Genomic DNA, 22,031 nt, shown 5'->3' on the forward strand with positions numbered 1-22,031 from the left:
TGTGTGTGTGTGTGTGTGTGTTGTCCGTGTACAGCATTAACTCCCGTGAACTGCGCTTTTCACGCACAATGATCTTCGCCATCGAGGAGATTAACAACGGCATGGAGCTGCTGCCGGGCATCAAACTCGGTTATCAGATCTACGACTCGTGCGCCTCCGTGCCTGTGGCGGTGCATGTGGCATTCCAGCTATCAAGCGGCTTGGACCCAGTGTTTTATACAGGCGACAATTGCTCACAATCTGGTACGGTGATGGCCATTGTTGGTGAGTCTGGGTCCACGCCATCCATCAGCATGTCGCGCATCATCGGGCCCTTTAACGTTCCTCAAGTAAATATTTTTTATTTCTGCAAACTGTGTTTAATAGATGAGTGCTATTTTTTGCCCTTCCTGATAAATGATTACACTGTTGTATTCATTTAGGTGAGTTACTTTGCCACTTGTGCATGCCTGTCTGATAAGCAGCAGTACCCGAGTTTCTTCAGAACTATCCCGAGTGACCAGTTCCAGGCTGACGCGCTGGCCAAACTGGTAAAACACTTTGGTTGGACTTGGATAGGTGCCATCCGATCGGATTCGGATTATGGAAACAACGGCATGGCGTCTTTCCTGAAAGCAGCACACAAAGAGGGGATCTGTGTGGAATACTCCGAATCTTTCCATCGGACACACCCACGTAGCAGGATCCAGAGAGTAGCTGAAATTATCCGCAGGTTGCTACGTTCACTGATTATTTGCTTTTGTCCCTGTGGTTGCACTGATCTTCTGCACACAAATCCACAACAATGTTTTGCAAATATAAGACAGAAGAATATTTTCTCATCTTGGAGGCAAATTGGAAATGTATCTTTTTTTCTGTCACGTGTATTTATCTCATATTTGTTAATGATCTTTGTTATGAAAATACTCAGTGGGACCAAAAACAGTTTTAACTATCTCCATACATATGTACAAATATTTAGTAATATATTTTGTTTATATCGGTATAATACAATGCACTGTAATTACTCTCCAGGTCGACAGCTGTGGTTATTGTGGCATTTACATCTCCTGGAGACTTGAGGATTCTGCTGGAGGAGCTGTCACTCAAGCCCTCTCCACCTCGCCAGTGGATAGGCAGTGAGTCCTGGGTAACTGACCCAGACATGCTGAGGTTCAGCTTCTGTGCTGGAACAATCGGATTTGGCATTGAGAAATCTATCATCCCAGGTCTGAGAGACTTCCTGCTGGACCTCTCTCCCTCTAAAGTGGCGGCCTCTCCAGTGCTTACTGAGTTCTGGGAGGATGAATTCAACTGCAGGCTGGGACAAAGTAAGAAAGTTTGGCTGATCTTTAACATAACTGACACTTACAGATGGGTCATTGTCTGTGTTGTGTTTTTTTATTCTGTCTGAGTGGAGCAGCAGCTGCTTTAAACCCCAGAGTGATTTAAAGGGAAATCTATTGTTAATGAACAATGACATGACGTGAAAATATGGTGCATCTCTGTCAATAATATAACTTGATACACTGAAAAAAATGATTCGGCCCCCTTGTAAATGTTACATGTCTTAATCTAGTTTATTTAATCGATTTTAATGTGTAATTGAATCCTGCGTATCTTTTTTAATTAATCTCAAAATGTTCTGCGCTCGTTTAAAATGAGTTAATTCCATTCAGGTAAAAGTAATGAGAAAAAAATATGTACAATTTAATTTCCACACGTTTTCCTGTCTGCGCATGGGCAGACTGCTAGAAATTCAAATTCTGGGGGCGTGATTGTTTTCACTCTAATTTTATGAACTGTATTAAGAGGGACCCTTGATCATGGTTCTAACTTTATAACACAACAATGAATAACCCACAACTAACGCTATTTAACAGGGCAAAACACCACGACACAACAGTTTGTGACATAGAAACAATTTGTAACACTAATAATTGTACATTTATAAAATTTCACCGCCGAACTGCATGCTGGGTACAGCTCACTCGCCTGCTAGCACAACAGTCTGCTAACAGCTGGGAGAGGCTCATCACGTGCACAACGTTACATTAAAGAACAGAACAGATTGATGCAGGATGAACATAGACAGCTCGGAGATGCACCGACAGAGTTTGACACATATGCAACGCTGATTACGTTTAATATGTGTGGCATTTGTAATAGATGTACGTTGGTATATAGAGGGTGATAAGACGCTGTAAAGGGAGGGACTTAGGACCCAGGGGAATGTAGGTGAAGGAAAGCGGAAGAGACGGAAGACACGCCACACGAACAGCTGTTCACCGCTCGTCACGATCCTGCAGACCAGAGATTCTCAACTGGTGGGTCGCCGCGGACCCGTTTTCAGTGGGTTGCGGGCCTTTGCATTATGCAACGCACTCATTCACGCTCCTTTCCAGCATTTACGGCGCTTGTTAAGGCGCTTGTTAAGCGGTGCAGGAAAAACGCCGACCAATGCGTTGTAAATCACGTCACGTGATGCAGTTTAGCCAATCAAATAAGGGTATTCTGAAACGTTTCCTTACTCCAGTGAGATGTACCCACACCGTGACACAGGGAGGAGAGACAAGGAAAGACATTATAGAGCAGATCTCTTGAGAATCTATGTGTGAAAATCTCCAGTCACTTTTAGCAATTGAAATTGCTGAATAGACCGCATTTCTAGACCAGTGCTGCGAAAATATTGAAATAAGAGTGTTTCTTTTCTGCACGCTTGGCCTTATGGTGAGGTGTAAGAGTTTGAAAAGAATACCGTGATATACCGTGGTACCGTCAAAGTTGTGCAAAATACCGTGATATACATTTTGGGTCATATCGCACAGCACTAATTGAAAGTTAAGATACTAGTAATAGCTAAAAATGTTTAACTAAATCAAACTTAATTTTAGTTTGTAGAAATTAAACCATTAAATTGATCTCAATCTACTAAAACAAAAAAGGTAAATAGTAATTGAGGTTACATAATACATTTGAGTATACTGAACATGAACATAGTGAGTAAACTTTACTCAAAATAGTTGAGGTAATATTATGAATATAAATTAAGTAAAGTCAACTTAAAATATATATCTGGATTTAGATACATTTATTTCGTGCGACCACTTACCTGAAAAAAATTAAGTAAATCCAACACAACATTTTTTTCAGTGTATGAAGATCTTTCAGGTCAAGTTAAGGCACTCTGCTGGCTTAAATGAGATGTCAACACTAAAGTCCTGAACACAAGCACAAACTATACAGACAGTCTTTAGGCCACCAAGCTAAAAAATGTCAAAAATATTGTACTTTCTAGTATGTATCAGTTACAGTATATATGTAAATATGTATGTTGGTCTAAATATACTGTTGTATTGACATGGATTTCAAATCATTTATTCGTTTAAAAGGCATTTAAACTGGTCAAGTCAGTATACAATTAAAGGAAAATACATTTGTTTGCCTTACAACATGAGCTGACATATACAAGGTTAAAAAACAAAACAGAGCCAGATACAAACTGAAACAGCAACTATTAAAAAAAACTAAAATAAAAACAGCAAAACTGTGCTGTACGAAAAAGTGTTTTGAAATGTAATGGAAAATAAGCAGGTTTTATAAGGGAATTAGAAGAATATACTGTAGATATACGAGTTTCTACAAAACACGTTTAGCAGGTTAAATGAAACCAAAAAAGAACATTATAGTTCAGAAAGAATGATGAAATTGTCAAGGCTAAAAAAACCTCCCTGTCTTTGTGTGTTTTTTGGATCAGCCACAGAAATAAATGCGTGCGATGGAACTGAAGACATAGAGACGATCCGGAGCCCGTACACTGACACATCTCAGCTCCGAATCACTAACATGGTGTACAAGGCTGCTTATGCAATAGCACATGCCATTCATAATGCAGTGTGTCAGGAAACACACTCTATAACTCAATGTGACAAATTCACCAGCATAAAGTCAAAACAGGTCAGTCCAAACAATTAAGTGAACAACCTCAATGTCCTCTTTTATCAAAACTGTACAGTTTCCAAATTGAAATACTCATTTTAGTATAAAGTACATTGTTTTATTTCTCGCCCTCACCGTCTTCCGTTACTTCATCCTCACAGGTTCTCACTCAGCTGAAGAAAGTAAAGTTTTCCCAAAATGGTTATGATGTGTCATTTGATGCCAACGGGGATCCTGTGGCCACATACGAGCTGATTAACTGGCAACAAAGTGAGAGTGGTAGCATTGAGTTGGTGACAGTAGGGCACTACGATGCATCACTGCCGGTGGGCCGGGAATTCCATATCAATAGGAACCTCACCTGGGTGGAGGGTGGCACACAAGTAGGGAGCCCAAAATTAATATTATAACATATTCCAATTTAAAATTTAGTGATAAGTGTTATTGGTCCCTGTTCCGCCAGTCCATACTGGCTGTGAAGAGATCTGTTCTAAAGTTACAGCATTTTCAGTCTCACATCCCACTTAATAGTTTCAACTAAAGAGTTCCCTTGCTGAGTTGCGGCAGAGGAATAGTAACAAAAAACAGGACTTTGTCCAAAAAGATGAACTTTGGGAGATAAACATTTGCTTTGTCCAAGCCAGACTTCTGAAGCCTCATTTTGGCTTTAGCTGGACTTTAGAACGCATTTTCTACACTACTGTGGATTTTTTCCACCAGCAGCTGCATTGACAAAACACATGTAAACAATACACATATTAACATGCAAGTATTGTTTTTAGACAGATCTGAACCTATCCTTTAATCATAGGTGCTTCGAAGCACACCTGAATATGTGTGAATTTGTTTGTGTCCATGTGCCAGGTGCCTGTGTCAGTGTGCTCTGATAGCTGTCCTGCAGGAACCCGGAAAGTGCTGCAGAAAGGAAAACCCATCTGCTGTTATGACTGTATACCGTGTCCTGATGGAGAGATCAGCAATGCTACAGGTATTGTTTTTCCTTCTGCATATCTACTGCACAACATCAAATATCGAGTACGACTGCTATAATACATTTTTTTTTTTCTTTAAGATTCCCCTGATTGTTGTCCTTGTTCCAAGGAATTTTGGCCAAATGCAAAGAGAGACACTTGTCTCCCCAAGCCTGTAGAGTTTCTTTCCTTCAATGAGGGCCTAGGAATCATCCTGGCAGCATTCTCAGTTGGTGGTGCCTGTCTTACCATTATAACAGCGGCTGTGTTCCATCGTCACAGGACTTCCCCAATTGTCAGAGCCAACAACTCTGAGCTGAGCTTCCTGCTGCTCTTCTCTCTGACTCTGTGTTTCTTATGCTCATTAACTTTCATTGGAGCACCCTCTGAGTGGTCCTGCATGCTGCGCCACACAGCTTTTGGGATCACCTTCGTCCTCTGTATGTCTTGTGTTCTTGGAAAAACAATAGTAGTGTTAATGGCATTCAAAGCCACTCTCCCAGGTCGTAATGTCATGAAATGGTTTGGTCCTCCACAGCAAAGAATGACTGTAGTGTCTTTCACGTTCATTCAAGTTGTAATATGTATTCTTTGGTTGGTTCTTAGTCCTCCTTTTCCAATGAAAAACCTAACCACATACAAGGAGAGAATCATCCTGGAGTGTGCATTAGGCTCAGCTATTGGGTTCTGGGCTGTGCTCGGGTACATCGGCCTGCTGGCTGTCTTTTGCTTTGTGTTAGCAGTCCTAGCCCGGAAACTACCTGATAATTTTAATGAAGCCAAGCTTATAACCTTCAGCATGCTGATATTCTGTGCAGTCTGGGTCACCTTTATCCCAGCATATGTCAGCTCTCCTGGTAAATTTACTGTGGCTGTGGAGATATTTGCCATTCTGGCCTCCAGTTTTGGACTCATATTGTGTATATTTGCTCCAAAGTGTTTCATCATTTTGTTTAAGCCAGAGAAAAACACCAAGAAACATTTAATGAACAAAAGTCAATTCTAAAAAATCTGACTTTTTGAAAAAACTAGGATGGCAGTTGAAGGGACTTTTAATAAACATACATAAGCCACAGAGGCCACACAGGGAGAATTTGTCTCGCATGTGTATTCTTGGCTAAAAATAAACCAATGTGCAGTTGGCACAGTTTCACATATATGCTCACTGGCGTAATGTAAATAGCAGCATCCTCAATAATGAATCTCTGTTTCAATTGATCACATTCTGAATCTAAGCATGCCAGTTAAGCTCTCACTCCATCACATAAAATAACTGTTCAACACACCTGATTCTCATCACCTGGAGCCTATGTGCACTTCATACATTAATACTCCAATCTGTGATCAATGTCAGAACTGCATGTATATAATCGCCCTGTGTTTTAGGTAAGACTACAAAACATACACAACACTAGATTATAGCTTCAACAGCAACATTCAGTAAAAGGTTAACGATAAAACATTCAGTTTTCACCTTGTTTAAATATTTACATTTTAAGTTTTTGTACATTAAATGTTTTAGTAATTGTACTGTTGATTTGTGAAAGTCCTTTTAACATTATTTTCCTATTTCACAAATATTATTTGATCAAGTTCTGAAAATATAGAAGAAAGTGAATAAATAAAGTAAATCAATAACAATGTAAATGTGTGTTTCTTTCCCTTTTATCAACTCAGTGCTACTTTATTAATATTTATGTGTTGGCATTATTTAACATGCGATTTAACAACACAAACAACCCATTTGTTGGGCTTAACTGTAATATGAGCTAAAACACAGCAAAAAGGTGTAATGTTACAGAGATAATTAAGAAGATATTTAGTGTTTATAATGGTAACTTTAAAAGAAGAGAAAATAAAAACAGCACTTAGAGCAGAGTATATTGTGCACACATTTCACAAAAAAAGACGGACAAGAGTTAATCAAAGACCATTGGGTAAGAGCATCTTCTCTCTGACGTACAGTAAGCTGACGTACTGTCGGATGGAAGCTTGAATCTGAAAATCTATATTAACCTGTGAAAACACAGTATGCCCACATGAGCACAGTTGAGGGATGGAGATGTCACCTCTCTTTATTGGTCTGATTGTATTGCTGGGTTTGTGTGAGCTGAACTCAGCTCTTGCCTTGAATGGTTCTGGGGATGGTGTGAAACAAAGGGCTTGGCTTACAGAGGAGAGGACTGGTGTTGGGCTCAGCACTGAGGCTTCATCGGTTCAATGCAAGCTCCAGGGTACAACTCGTCAACCTGCATTCTCAATGGATGGTGACTACATTATTGGTGGTGTTTTGCCCATACACCACTATGCGCACACATTTAAGCATAACTACACCACCATGCCTGAGCCACATAGATGCTCAGGGAGGTTAGTATGAGGGAGATGTGGGGGCTAAGAGGATGTTACTCTGTGGGGATGGAAATGTTTATATACTTTTATTTTAATTGTAATGCATTAGTATTTGGCCATAAAAAAGTATGTATTATATCCAAAAAATAGTAGAGGACTGGAGTAGATTTTTTGTATTTTTTCACAGAATACATTATGAACACTAAAATTAGAGTTTAGAAAAAGCTAACTATTGTAAATCCGTGCATTAAGATTATTGTGCATTTGGGACTGATATCCTATTGCGTTTGTGCTTTTTGGTGTTCAGTTCTCCTGTATTATGTGTTTCTGTTAAAATTCTGTATTGTCCCCATATGTAGGCCATATTTAAACAGTTTGTTTGTGTGTGTGTGTGTGTGTGTGTGTGTGTGTGTGTGTGTGTGTGTGTGTGTGTGTGTGTGTGTGTGTGTGTGTTTGTCCATGTACAGCATTAATTCGCGTCAATTGCGCTTTTCACGTGCAATGATCTTCGCCATCGAGGAGATTAACAACAGCACAGAGCTGCTGCCGGGCATCAAACTCGGTTATCAGATCTACGACTCGTGCGCCTCTGTGCCTGTGGCGGTGCATGTGACATTCCAGCTATCAAGCGGCTTGGACCCAGTGTTTTATACAGGCGACAATTGCTCACAATCTGGTACGGTGATGGCCATTGTTGGTGAGTCTGGGTCCACACGATCCATCAGCATGTCGCGCATCATCGGGCCCTTTAACATTCCTCAAGTAAATATTTTTAAGTTTTGCAAACTATGTTTAATAGATGAGTGCTATTTTTTGCCCTTCCTGATAAATGATTACACTGTTGTATTCATTTAGGTGAGTTACTTTGCCACTTGTGCATGCCTGTCTGATAAGCAGCAGTACCCGAGTTTCTTCAGAACTATCCCGAGTGACCAGTTCCAGGCTGACGCGCTGGCCAAACTGGTAAAACACTTTGGTTGGACTTGGATAGGTGCCATCCGATCGGATTCGGATTATGGAAACAATGGCATGGCGTCTTTCCTGAACGCAGCACACAAAGAGGGGATCTGTGTGGAATACTCTGAATCTTTCTATCGAACACACTCACGTAGCAGGATCCAGAGAGTAGCTGAAATTATCCGCAGGTTTCTACGTTCACTGATTATTTGCTTTTGTCCCCTGTGCTCATACTGACCTTCTGCACACAAATCCACAACAATGTTCTGCAAATATAAGACAGAAGAGTATTTTGTCATCTTACAGGCACATTGGAAATGTATCTTTTTTTTCTGTCACTTGTATTTATCTCGTATTTGTTAATGATCTTTATTATGATAATACTCAGTGGGACCAAAAACAGTTTTAACTATCTCCATACATATGTACAAATATTTAGTAATATATTTTGTTTATATCGGTATAATACAATGCACTGTAATTTCTCTCCAGGTCGACAGCTGTGGTTATTGTGGCATTTACATCTCCTGGAGACTTGAGGATTCTGCTGGAGGAGCTGTCACTCAAGCCCTCTCCACCTCGCCAGTGGATAGGCACTGAGTCCTGGGTAACTGACCCAGACATGCTGAGGTTCAGCTTCTGTGCTGGAACAATCGGATTTGGCATTGAGAAATCTGTCATCCCAGGTCTGAGAGACTTCCTGCTGGACCTCTCTCCCTCTAAAGTGGCGGCCTCTCCAGTGCTTACTGAGTTCTGGGAGGATGAATTCAACTGCAGGCTGGGACAAAGTAAGAAAGTTTGGCTGATCTTTAACATAACTGACACTTACAGATGGGTCATTGTCTGTGTTGTGTTTTTTTATTCTGTCTGAGTGGAGCAGCAGCTGCTTTAAACCCCAGAGTGATATAAAGGGAAATCTATTGTTATTGAACAAAGACATGACGTGAAAATAAGGTGCATCTCTGTTAATAAACTTGATAAGAGGAACTTTCAGGTCAAGTTAAGGCATTCTGCTGGCTTAAATGAGATGTCAACACTAAAGTCCTGAACACAAGCACAAACTATACAGACAGTCTTTAGGCCACCAATCTAAAAAATGTAAAAAAAATTGTACTTTCTAGTGTATATCAGTTACAGTATATGTAAATATGTATGTTGGTCTAAATATACTATTGTATTGACGTGGATTTCAAATCATTTATTCGTTTAAAAGGCATTTAAATTGGTCAAGTCAGTATACAATTAAAGGAAAATACATTTGTTTGCCTTACAACATGAGCTGACATATACAAGGTTAAAAAACAAAACAGAGCCAGATAGAAACTGAAACACAAACTATTAATAAAATTAAAATAAAAACAGCAAAAATGTGCTGTACGAAAAAGTGTTTTGAAATGTAATGGAAAATAAGCAGGTTTTATAAGGGAATTAGAAGAATATACTGTAGATATACGAGTTTCTACAAAACACGTTTAGCAGGTTAAATGAAACCAAAAAAGAACATTATAGTTCAGAAAGAATGATGTAATTGTCAAGGCTAAAAAAACCTCCCTGTCTTTGTGTGTTTTTTGGATCAGCCACAGAAAAAAATGCGTGCGATGGAACTGAAGACATAGAGACGATCCGGAGCCCGTACACTGACACATCTCAGCTCCGAATCACTAACATGGTGTACAAGGCTACTTATGCAATAGCACATGCCATTCATAATGCAGTGTGTCAGGAAACACACTCTATAACTCAATGTGACAAATTCACCAGCATAAAGTCAAAACAGGTCAGTCCAGACAATTAAGTGAACAACCTCAATGTCCTTTTTTTGCTATACTGTACAGTTTCCTAAATGAAATACTCATTTTAGTATAAAGTACATTGTTTTATTTCTCGCCCTCACTCTCTTCCGTTACTTCATCCTCACAGGTTCTCACTCAGCTGAAGAAAGTAAAGTTTTCCCAAAATGGTCATGATGTGTCATTTGATGCCAACGGGGATCCTGTGGCCACATACGAGCTGATTAACTGGCAACAAAGTGAGAGTGGTAGCATTGAGTTGGTGACAGTAGGGCACTACGATGCATCACTGCCGGTGGGCCGGGAATTCCATATCAATAGGAACCTCACCTGGGTGGAGGGTGGCACACAAGTAGGGAGCCCAAAATTAATATTATAACATATTCCAATTAAAAATTTGGTGATAAGTGTTATTGGTCCCTGTTCCTCCAGTCCATACTGGCTGTGAAGAGATCTGTTCTAAAGTTACAGCATTTTCAGTCTCACATCCCACTTAATAGTTTCAACTAAAGAGTTCCCTTGCTGAGTTGCGGCAGAGGAATAGTAACAAAAAACAGGACTTTGTCCAAAAAGACAAACTTTGGAAGAGCTTCTGAGCCTATCCTTTAATCATCAGCGCTTCGAAGCACACCTGAATATGTGTGAATTTTTTTGTGTCCATGTGCCAGGTGCCTGTGTCAGTGTGCTCTGATAGCTGTCCTGCAGGAACCCGGAAAGTGCTGCAGAAAGGAAAACCCATCTGCTGTTATGACTGTATACCGTGTCCTGATGGAGAGATTAGCAATGCTACAGGTATTGTTTTTCCTTCTGCATATCTACTGCACAACATAAAATATCGAGTACGACTGCTAAAAGACATTTTTTGTTTTTATTTTTTCAGATTCCCCTGATTGTTTCCCTTGTTCCAAGGAATTTTGGCCTAATACAAAGAGAGACACTTGTCTCCCAAAGCCTGTAGAGTTTCTTTCCTTCAATGAGGCCCTGGGAATCATCCTGGCAGCATTCTCAGTTGGTGGTGCCTGTCTTACCATTATAACAGCAGCTGTGTTCCATCGTCACAGGACTTCCCCAATTGTCAGAGCCAACAACTCTGAGCTGAGCTTCCTGCTGCTCTTCTCTCTGACTCTCTGTTTCTTATGCTCATTAACTTTCATTGGAGCACCCTCTGAGTGGTCCTGCATGCTGCGCCACACAGCTTTTGGGATCACCTTCGTCCTCTGTATGTCTTGTGTTCTTGGAAAAACAATAGTAGTGTTAATGGCATTCAAAGCCACTCTCCCAGGTCGTAATGTCATGAAATGGTTTGGTCCTCCACAGCAAAGAATGACTGTACTGTCTTTCACGTTCATTCAGGTTGTAATATGTATACTTTGGTTGGTTCTTAGTCCTCCTTTTCCATTGAAAAACCTAACCACATACAAGGAGAGAATCATCCTGGAGTGTGCATTAGGCTCAGCTATTGGGTTCTGGGCTGTGCTCGGGTACATCGGCCTGCTGGCTGTCTTTTGCTTTGTGTTAGCAGTCCTAGCCCGGAAACTACCTGATAATTTTAATGAAGCCAAGCTTATAACCTTCAGCATGCTGATATTCTGTGCAGTCTGGGTCACCTTTATCCCAGCATATGTCAGCTCTCCTGGTAAATTTACTGTGGCTGTGGAGATATTTGCCATTCTGGCCTCCAGTTTTGGACTCATATTGTGTATATTTGCTCCAAAGTGTTTCATCATATTGTTTAAGCCAGAGAAAAACACCAAGAAACATTTAATGAACAAAAGTCAATTCTAAAAAATCTGACTTTTTGAAAAAACTAGGATGGCAGGTGAAGGGACTTTTATATATTTACATTTTAAGTTTTTGTACATTTAATTTTTTTTTATTGTAATGTTTTGTGAAAGTAGTTTTAAAATGATATTTTTCTTATTTCACAAATATTATTTTATTAAGTTCTGAAAATATAGAAGAAAGTTAATAAATAAAGTAAAAAAATAAAAACATAAATGTGTGTTTCTTTCGCTTTCATAAACTTAGTGCTACTTCATTAATATTTATGTGTTGGCATTATTTAACATGTGATTTAACCACACAAAACCCATTTTTTAGGCTTAACTGTAATATGAGCTAAAACACAACAAAAAGGTGTAATGTTATAGAGATAATTAAGAAGATATTTAGTGTTTATAATGGTAACTTTAAAAGAAGAGAAAAGAAATATAGCACTTAGAGCAGAGTATATTGTGCACACATTTCACAAAAAAGAAATTGTACAACAGTTCATCAAAGACCATTGGGTAAGAGCATCTTCTCTCTGACGTACAGTAAGCTGACGTACTGTCGGATGGAAGCTTCAATCTGAAAATCTATATTAACCTGTGAAAACACAGTATGCCCACATGAGCACAGTTAAGGGATGGAGATGTCACCTCTCTTTATTGGTCTGATCCTATTGCTGTGTTTGTGTGAGCTGAACTCAGCTCTTGTCATGAATGGTTCTGGGGATGGTGTGAAACAAAGGGCTGGGCTCAGCTCTGAGGCTTCATCGGTTCAATGCAAGCTCCAGGGTACCACTCGTCTACCTGCATTCTCAATGGATGGTGACTATGTTATTGGTGGTGTTTTGTCCATACACCACTATGTGCACACAGTTAAGCATAACTACACCACCATGCCTGAGCCACTTAAATGCTCGGGGAGGTTAGTAAGAGGCAGAAGTGGGGGCTAAGAGGATGTTACTCTGTGGGGATGGAAATGTATTGATTTGTACTTTTGCATGTTTTCTTTACTGAAAACGTTATAAAATCAGTAATTTTCCTTACAATTTTAGGTATCATAATTACTACAATAGTAGAGTATGACTATTTAGAGATGACCATTGTTGTGTTTTTTAATTGATGATATTAAGTTTATCAACTATTTTTACCTATTAAACAGTATAAACCCAAATGAAGAGTTTAGGTTAAATTGACTATTGCATTCAAATTCACATGAATTTTGGACTACTATCTTATATTATTTTTGTTTCCTATTTTCTTTGATGTAATTGTGGATGATACATGCAGTGCAGCCATCTCTTCTTGTCCATAACTTTGAATGACAATTCTCCGAAATTATGTATTTCTTTCGAATTAGTCAATTTTCCTCATCATATGTAAGCTATATTTTAAACAGTGATACAAGTGTCTGTGTGCAGCATTGATGCCCGTGAACTGCGCTTCTCACGTGCAATGATCTTCGCCATCGAGGAGATTAACAACAGCACGGAGCTGCTGCCGGGCATCAAACTCGGTTATCAGATCTACGACTCGTGTGCCTCTGTGCCTGTGGCGGTGCATGTGGCATTCCAGCTATCAAGCGGCTTGGACCCAGTGTTTTATACAGGCGACAATTGCTCACAATCTGGTACGGTGATGGCCATCGTCGGTGAGTCTGGGTCCACGCCATCCATCAGCATGTCGCGCATCATCGGGCCCTTTAACATTCCTCAAGTAAATATTTTGAATTTCTGCAAACTATGTGTTAAACAGACCAGTGATATTTTTTGCCCTTCCTGTTAAAACATTATACTATTTTGTTGCTTTAGGTGAGCCACTTTGCCACTTGTGCATGCCTGTCCGATAAGCAGCAGTACCCGAGTTTCTTCAGAACTATCCCGAGTGACCAGTTCCAGGCTGACGCGCTGGCCAAACTGGTAAAACACTTTGGTTGGACTTGGATAGGTGCCATCCGATCGGATTCGGATTATGGAAACAATGGCATGGCGTCTTTCCTGAATGCTGCGCACAAAGAGGGGATCTGTGTGGAATACTCTGAATCTTTCTATCGAACACACCCACGTAGCAGGATCCAGAGAATAGCTGAAATTATCCGCAGGTTTCTACGTTCACTGATTATGTGCTTTTGTCCCCTGTGCTCATACTGACCTTCTGCACACAAATCCACAACAATTTTCTGTACATAGAAGATAGAAGATCATTTTCTTATCCTCCTGTCAAATTGGAAATGTATTCTTTTGTTAATTTTTCTCAATTAGAGGACCTAAGAGTGATTTTATAGAAGTGGAGCAATACTGCACATTAACACAAAAAAACTAAAGTATCCCATATGTGTTTGTGTTAATTATCTTGATAAATCATTTTAAAAGTTATTTTTTCATATTGATATTATAATGCAGCATAATTTCTCTCCAGGTCGACAGCTATGGTTGTTGTGGCATTTACGACCACCGGAGACTTGAGTATTCTGCTGGAGGAGCTGTCACTCAAGCCCTCTCCACCTCGCCAGTGGATAGGCAGTGAGTCCTGGGTAACTGACCCAGACATGCTGAGGTTCAGCTTCTGTGCTGGAACAATCGGATTTGGCATTGAGAAATCTATCATCCCTGGTCTGAGAGACTTCCTGCTGGACCTCTCTCCCTCTAAAGTGGTGGCCTCTCCAGTGCTTACTGAGTTCTGGGAGGATGAATTCAACTGCAGGCTGGGACAAAGTAAGAAAGTTTGGCTGATCTTTAACACAAAAGATAACCACAGTTGGGTCCTTGTGTGTGTTCCGGTATTCGTTTCATATAGTCTAATCAAAGCTTTGTGTGTTAAAATGTTTACAGCTGCTTTAACTGTAGATTAACAGAGAAATCTATTCATATTGGACAAAGACATGTTATGGACATAAGGTGCATCTCTGTGAATAATCTCTTTTTTTGTGGTTTGTATTAATTTGGCTGCACTAGTTTCACAATGTCAACACTGAAGCCCTGAACAAAAGCACACATTAAATTGACAGTCTCCAGGAAGCTTAATAAAGTACAAACATTTTTACTTAGCCTACTTGCTTGTATCAGTTACAGGTATATACTGTATGTGAGTATTCATGTAGTTCTAAGCTATTTTACCGACAGTGATTTCAGATAATTTATTTATTTGAAATTCATTTGAAAATATCATGTCAGAATCTCATTGAAGGAAAATACCTTTTTGAATTTTATACATGACTAATTGTCTGGTTACTCAGCTGGTATACATGTAGGTAAAAATAAATAATTGGGCCAGATAAAAAGGCATGTCTGCAAAACAGTGCTTTGACATATAATGCAAAATCAAGTTTTACTTCCAAATTAAAACAATGCAAGTATACACTTTTCTGCAAGGCACATTTTGCAGGTTAGATGAAACAAAAACCAAACAAAAAAGAAAAACATACAGATGAATTATAATATAATATCATTGTGTCTTTGTGTGTTTTTAGGATCAGCCACAGAACAAAATGCATGTGATGGAACTGAAGACATAGAGATGATCCGGAGCCCGTATACTGACACATCTCAGCTCCGAATCACTAACATGGTGTACAAGGCTGTTTATGCAATAGCACATGCCATTCATAATGCAATGTGTCAGGAAACAAACTCTATAACCCAGTGTGTCAAATTCACCAGCATAGAGTCCAAACAGGTCAGTCAAAACAAATATGTCAACACCACTATGTCCTTTTTTCTCTATAGTGTACCTTTTTTGAAATTATATATTCATTTTATCTTACATTACACAAATCTTTGCCTTTTGTCTTCTTTTACCTCATCCTCACAGGTTCTTACTCAGCTGAAAAATGTAAATTTTTCCCAAAATGGTTATGATGTGTCATTTGATGCCAACGGGGATACTGTGGCCACATACGAGCTGGTTAATTGGCAAAAAACTGAGAGTGGCTACATTGAGTTGGTGACAGTAGGGCACTACGATGCATCACTGCCTGTGGGCCAAGAATTCCGAATCAACAGGAACCTCACCTGGGTGGAGGGTGGCACACAAGTAAGGCATTTAAAAGCAATGTTCAAATTTTAACTTAAAGGCCCAGTGTGTAAGATTTAGTGTCATCTAGTAGTGTGTTGCAGATTGCAACCAACTAAATACATCTCTGCTCACCCCTCCCTTTCCAAGTGTGCTGGAGATGTACGGTGGCCTTCAGGTAGGGAGAGTTATCTTGAGGATTTTAGTACAACTATGGGCAACTATTATCTATACTCTTCTTTTCTACATGACTAAATAATTGCTTTTAAAAAGTAGAATTTTAAAAACAAATAAATTCATAACAGGATTAGAATGTATAATTAAAATATATCCAAATATTGTTTATAGGGCAGTAACAGTTATGTTTACAAAAACAAAGTCCCTATATGAAAAGTAATCAATACTTGAATGATAATGCCTTCCGAGAGGGGCGCTCCAGAGGCTTAAAAGGATGCTACACCAAAGCCTTAAGCACCAATAGTAGTTGCTATTGTGGGGAGGAGGCACACATCACCAAGCAATGTCTCCTGACCCCCTGCAAGAACTGCTACACAAGAGGGTAGCCAAAGAGCGGTCTGTTGCCAAAACCCTCATAGCAGGTAGAAATGGCTGCTGCATACAACTAAATAGTGGCATGAGACAGCTCCCTAAACCGCTAAAAGGAGAGAATATAACCAAATGCACAAGACAGGGGATCTACCAACCTTTCCTCACACCAAGGTTGGATCCCCGACCATTTTACTCTTTAACAGGCAGCGGTGGATCCTGCTCTTGCAGCCTGGATGGTCTGCACAGCCTATCCTACCCTACAAATTGGAGAGGATGGCCCAGAGTGGGCAGCGCAACCATTGCATTGGCTCCTGAGACCGAGCCTCCCCAAACGGGGGTACAGTTCAAGGCTGGGGCGCCATCATCAGAGTCATTTCTGCATACAACGGTTCTATGCAATGACCTAAGGCTACCAGAATGACCGGCGACTGCGACAGACTCAACCTCTACAACTGAGTGATAGTGATAGTGTAGGAAGCAGACCCAAACGCACACTCATGAATCAAGCCAGGGATTTTATTTCTCATATGCAGATTTATTACAGATTAACACGCTAAACAGAGGCACAGTGTCCAGTGGGCCAAAGTGTCTCCTTCTCTCCTCCGGAGTCGAGAGGGAAACTCTACCAAACTCTCATCGGAAAAAGGTCCGGACAGGATCAGTCGAGGCCGTGGACACGGCAGGCAACCGGCGCCTGAAGACCTCCAATGGGCAGGACGGCACGACTGTGTGGAAACCCGAGGACCTACACAGGATTGCCAGGATTATCGGCTAGATAAGGATGTCGTCCAGGTAAACAAACACGAAGCGGTTGATGAGGTCGGCAGGTGTACTCCGAGGTACTACGCTGGACAGCCTCTTCACACAGGTGATTCCTGAGGATCTACTCTGGCGGCAGGAGTGCTGAAGACAGCCAGAGCGACAGGACAGGATCTTCACTGAAACAATTTTCAGAAACGGACAGACTGACGATGCGCCGGAGGAAAACTGCACCACAGCTGAGCCTACGGAGATGGGTGTGGTAGTGGGCAGAACTCGGGGGTGGAAACTGCAGGCTGACACAAAAAAACAAAACACAAGCACATGACACTCAACAACAAACTAGACAGTGGAAAAACAGGAGCACGCACTAGGAGCAGACAGGAAATCTAACAACAACAGTGGAGGTGTGAGATGTAGCGGCGGAGAGCTGTGAAGGAGCTTTCTTGGCCATGACTGTGGTGGAGTGGATTTTCCTGCTGTGCACGGAGAACCATAGCAGCCAATCAGTGTTGCGTTGTTTGGCTAAAACAAATCAATTTCCGCTTCCCCACCCTGATTACGTGAAGAGCATTAAGAAACACGGACTCTGGGGCCCCCAACCACCGTTTCTCCACCAACCTCAGCAGCAGTTTGAACCCCTCCGTGCATGTTTGTGTAGACCACCATGGTGCTGTTGTCGGTCCTCACCAAAACGTACCTTCCCCGTATCAGGGGTCTAAAGTGTTCTCCATTGGGGCCCAATGGAGGACCAACAAATCAACATCCTCGAGCTACAAGCAGAGTTCTTGGTCCACCAACTCTTTAGGCCCCTGATACGGGGGAAGGTACGTGACACCTCACTTACCACTCTACCAAGCAAGTCCTCCCCCACAACTGATCCTCACTTTTACCCACCACAGCAGTTGCAGACTGCCTGCAGCAGGGCCGTCTGTCAGTGGTCCAACAGAGAACCTACAGCCTGCATGTGTTGAGCATTGCCCACAGATGGGACTGCTCCACTTCCAGTTGATAATGAACCTCAACTTTGTTAGTTTGTGAAATCAACTGGACGGTGTGGATTTCGAACTCCGAGTTGCTCGCATCGCAGTGCAGCATCACATTGAATTGTCAGAAGTAATCCCTCCGCTTCTGGCCTTTAATCTTGGGTTGACTGACCGGGCAAGCTGGTGGCTGCTGAACACTGATCTTTGCATGTTCCCCTCTGAGTTATTTGAAGCAGACAGAAGAACCGCCCGGGCAAAAAAGGCTGAGACATGAGGGATAATGACTATGTTCTTGAAGCGGCGACTCCATCCATGGAGATAGGCAGTCAGTGGTCAATTCACTGAAAAGAAAAGGACAACTCAGCGGGGGATGCTTCTATAGCTTCTATGAGGTCCAGACATATTCTGGTTAGCATGTCCTGATTGGCTGGCTATGCTTATGCAAATTTGTAAATCAGTGGTGTGCTTGTGATTGGAGGAGAGTTTTACCCATAGAGTCCAGTAGAGGGTGGAGCCTGTGTGAGTTAGAACAAAAACAATAACCAACTGTGTGAGTTAGAAACACTATATTTGTCCAACTCACACTCACTTTAGCCTACAGGGCAGTGAAAGGAACAGCTCCTTCCTATCTCCAGGCCATGGTCAAGTCCTATATCCCCGCCCAACCTCTTCGCTCTGCTGCCTCGGGGCGATTGGTTACCCCGTCGCTCAGAGGTCCCTGCTGCCGATCGACCCGGTCATGGCTTTTCTCTGTCCTGGCCCCACAATGGTGGAATAAATTCCCCACTGATGTCAGGACAGCGGAGTCGCTGCCCATCTTTCGGCACAGGCTGAAAACCCACCTCTTCAAGAAGTGCTACCCTGAGCCTTCCTCTTAGCACTTATTGTACTCGTATTAGCTTGTTGCTCTTATTGTACTCGTATTAGCTTGTTGCACTTATTGTACTCGTATTAGTTTGTTGCACTTATTGTATTCATATTAGTTTGTTTATTGTATTCGCTTGTTCCTGCACTGTACGTTTGCTCTGGTTTATGCTCTTAGATACTTGTTTAACAAAGGATATGCACTTATGATTTCTGGTGACTAGTAGTTCTCTAGAATACCTATGTTGAATACACTTATTGTAAGTCGCTTTGGATAAAAGCATCTGCTAAATGAATGTAATGTAATGTAATTCAGATGAATTTAAGAATGCATTTTTACACAAAAACTGTGGAGCAGTTATGTTGAGATGGCTTTAGGAGCATTTACAGTTTGGTTACAGTGACCAATAAAGCTTTCACTCAACATATTGGCATATGAGAATTGTTTTTAGAGCAGACCTGCAGCTTTCTTTCCAGTAGAGGGTGGAGCCTGTGTGAGAACAAAAACAATAACCAATTGTGTGAGTTAGAAACACTATATTTGTCCAACTCAAACTCACTTTAGATTCAGATAATTTTAAGAATGCATTTTTTACAAACAAACTGTGGATTTTGTCGCTGAGCAGTTTTGTTGAGATGGCTTTAGGAGGGTTTACAGTTTGGTTACAGTGATCAATACAACTTTCACTCAGCATGTGAGGATTGTTTTTAGATGGACTTGAAAAATGCTAAATTATCCTCTCATCCTCAGAGCTTTGTAGCACACCTAAATATGTATGACTTTGTTTGTATTTATGTGCCAGGTGCCTGTGTCAGTGTGCACTGACAGCTGTCCTCCAGGAACTCGTAAAGTGCTGCAGAAAGGAAAACCAATCTGCTGTTTTGATTGTATACCGTGTCCTGAGGGAGAAATTAGCAATGCTACAGGTATTGTTTTTCCTACCGCAGATTAGACTGATGCTGGCACATTTCGGCGGCCGTATTTTCCATAGTTGCCATAACTGGAAATCACTCCGCAAAAAGCCAAAACTGCACCAAATGTCCATTTTCAAATCTCGAATCAAAACCTTTTCAGAACTGCACTTAATGTGATTGTTTTGTGTTATATGTTTTTTGTGTGTTTTGTATTATCATTTTAACTTGTGTAAAATGTATTTGAGTAATACGAAAAGGGCTCTATAAATAAGATGTATTACCATAATTGTTATAATTGTATTAATATTATTAGTATAATTGTTATTATTATCTACTTTACAACATCAGATACATACTACGACTGCTAAAAGCCCTCTTTGTTTTTATTTTTTCAGATTCCCCTGATTGTTTCCTTTGCCCCAAGGAATTTTGGCCAAATGCAAAGAGAGACACTTGTCTCCCAAAGCCTGTAGAGTTTCTTTCCTTCAATGAGGGCCTAGGAATCATCCTGGCAGCATTCTCAGTTGGTGGTGCCTGTCTTACCATTATTACAGCGGCTGTGTTCCATCGTCACAGGACTTCCCCAATTGTCAGAGCCAACAACTCTGAGCTGAGCTTCCTGCTGCTCTTCTCTCTGACTCTGTGTTTCTTATGCTCATTAACTTTCATTGGAGAACCCTCTGAGTGGTCCTGCATGCTGCGCCACACAGCTTTTGGGATCACCTTCGTCCTCTGTATGTCTTGTGTACTTGGAAAAACAATAGTAGTGTTAATGGCATTCAAAGCCACTCTCCCAGGTCGTAATGTCATGAAATGGTTTGGTCCTCCACAGCAAAGAATGACTGTAGTGTCTTTCACATCCATTCAGGTTGTAATATGTACTCTTTGGTTGGTTCTTAGTCCTCCTTTTCCAATGAAAAACCTAACCACATACAAGGAGAGAATCATCCTGGAGTGTGCATTAGGCTCAGCTATTGGGTTCTGGGCTGTGCTCGGGTACATCGGCCTGCTGGCTGTCTTTTGCTTTGTGTTAGCAGTCCTAGCCCGGAAACTACCTGATAATTTTAATGAAGCCAAGCTTATAACCTTCAGCATGCTGATATTCTGTGCAGTCTGGGTCACCTTTATCCCAGCATATGTCAGCTCTCCTGGTAAATTTACTGTGGCTGTGGAGATATTTGCCATTCTGGCCTCCAGTTTTGGACTCATATTGTGTATATTTGCTCCAAAGTGTTTCATCATTTTGTTTAAGCCAGAGAAAAACACCAAGAAACATTTAATGAACAAAAGTCAATTCTAAAAAATCTGACTTTTTGAAAAAACTAAGATGGCAGTTGAAGGGACTTTTAATAAACATACATAAGCCACAGAGGCCACACAGGGAGAATTTGTCTCGCATGTGTATTCTTGGCTAAAAATAAACCAATGTCCAGTTGGTACAGTTTCACATATATGCTCACTGGCGTAATGTAAATAGCAGCATCCTCAATAATGAATCTCTGTTTCAATTGATCAAATTCTGAATCTAAGCATGCCAGTTAAGCTCTCATTCCATCACATCAAATAACTGTTCAACACACCTGATTCTCTACACCTGCAGCTTATGTGCACTTCATACATTAATACTCCAATCTGTGATCAATGTCAGAACTGCATGTATACAATCACCCTGTGTTTTAGGTAAGAATACAAAAAACACATACAACTATAGATTATAGCTTCAACAGTAACATTTAGTACGAAGTTCAAGATAAAACATTTAGTTTTCACCTTGTTTAAATATTTACATTTTAAGTTTTTGTACATTAAATCTTTTATTAATTGTAATGTTTTGTGAAAGTCCTTTTAAAATGATATTTTTCTTATTTCACAAATATTATTTCATGTTCTGAAAATATAGAAGAAAGTTAATAAATAAAGTAAAAGAATAAAAATATAAATGTGTCTTTCTTTCTCTTTTATCAACTCAGTGCTACTTTATTAATATTTAAGTGTTGGCATTATTTAATATGTGATTTAACAACACAAACAACCCATTTGTTGGGCTTAACTGTAATATGAGCTAAAACACAGCAAAAAATTGTAATGTTATAGAGATAATTAAGAAGATATTTAGTGTTTATAATGGTAACTTTCAAAGAAGAGAAAAAAAAAATAGCACTTAGAGCAGAGTATATTGTGCACACATTTCACAAA

At 40.4% G+C, this 22,031-nt stretch overlaps 3 protein-coding genes across 3 annotated transcripts; all 3 read left to right on the top strand.

Moving 5' to 3' along the window:
- Positions 1-68: 68 nt before the first annotated feature.
- Positions 69-5,895, top strand: LOC306701181 (extracellular calcium-sensing receptor-like; the record flags this gene model as incomplete). The annotated part of the gene is made up of 7 exons (XM_079166436.1): positions 69-329; positions 423-712; positions 1,015-1,310; positions 3,737-3,936; positions 4,080-4,301; positions 4,783-4,906; positions 4,991-5,895. 7 exons carry the CDS (start codon positions 69-71, stop codon positions 5,893-5,895), a joined length of 2,298 nt encoding a protein of 765 aa, XP_079022562.1.
- A 1,844-nt stretch (positions 5,896-7,739) lies between these two features.
- LOC306701182 (extracellular calcium-sensing receptor-like) lies at positions 7,740-11,770 on the top strand (the record flags this gene model as incomplete). Its single annotated transcript, XM_079166437.1, has 7 exons — positions 7,740-8,000; positions 8,094-8,383; positions 8,688-8,983; positions 9,773-9,972; positions 10,116-10,337; positions 10,654-10,777; positions 10,866-11,770. The coding sequence occupies 7 exons, from the start codon at positions 7,740-7,742 to the stop codon at positions 11,768-11,770; spliced, it is 2,298 nt and encodes a 765-aa protein (XP_079022563.1).
- Positions 11,771-12,527: 757 nt separating this feature from the next.
- LOC306701183 (extracellular calcium-sensing receptor-like) lies at positions 12,528-21,135 on the top strand (the record flags this gene model as incomplete). Its single annotated transcript, XM_079166438.1, has 8 exons — positions 12,528-12,676; positions 13,173-13,467; positions 13,563-13,852; positions 14,170-14,465; positions 15,221-15,426; positions 15,562-15,783; positions 19,724-19,847; positions 20,231-21,135. Exons 1-8 carry the CDS (start codon positions 12,570-12,572, stop codon positions 21,133-21,135), a joined length of 2,445 nt encoding a protein of 814 aa, XP_079022564.1. The 5' UTR covers positions 12,528-12,569.
- Between the last annotated feature and the right edge of the window lie 896 nt (positions 21,136-22,031).

Source organism: Pholis gunnellus (assembly GCF_910591455.1).
Source record: "Pholis gunnellus genome assembly, chromosome: 9".
In the NCBI taxonomy this organism is placed as follows: Eukaryota; Metazoa; Chordata; class Actinopteri; order Perciformes; family Pholidae; genus Pholis; species Pholis gunnellus.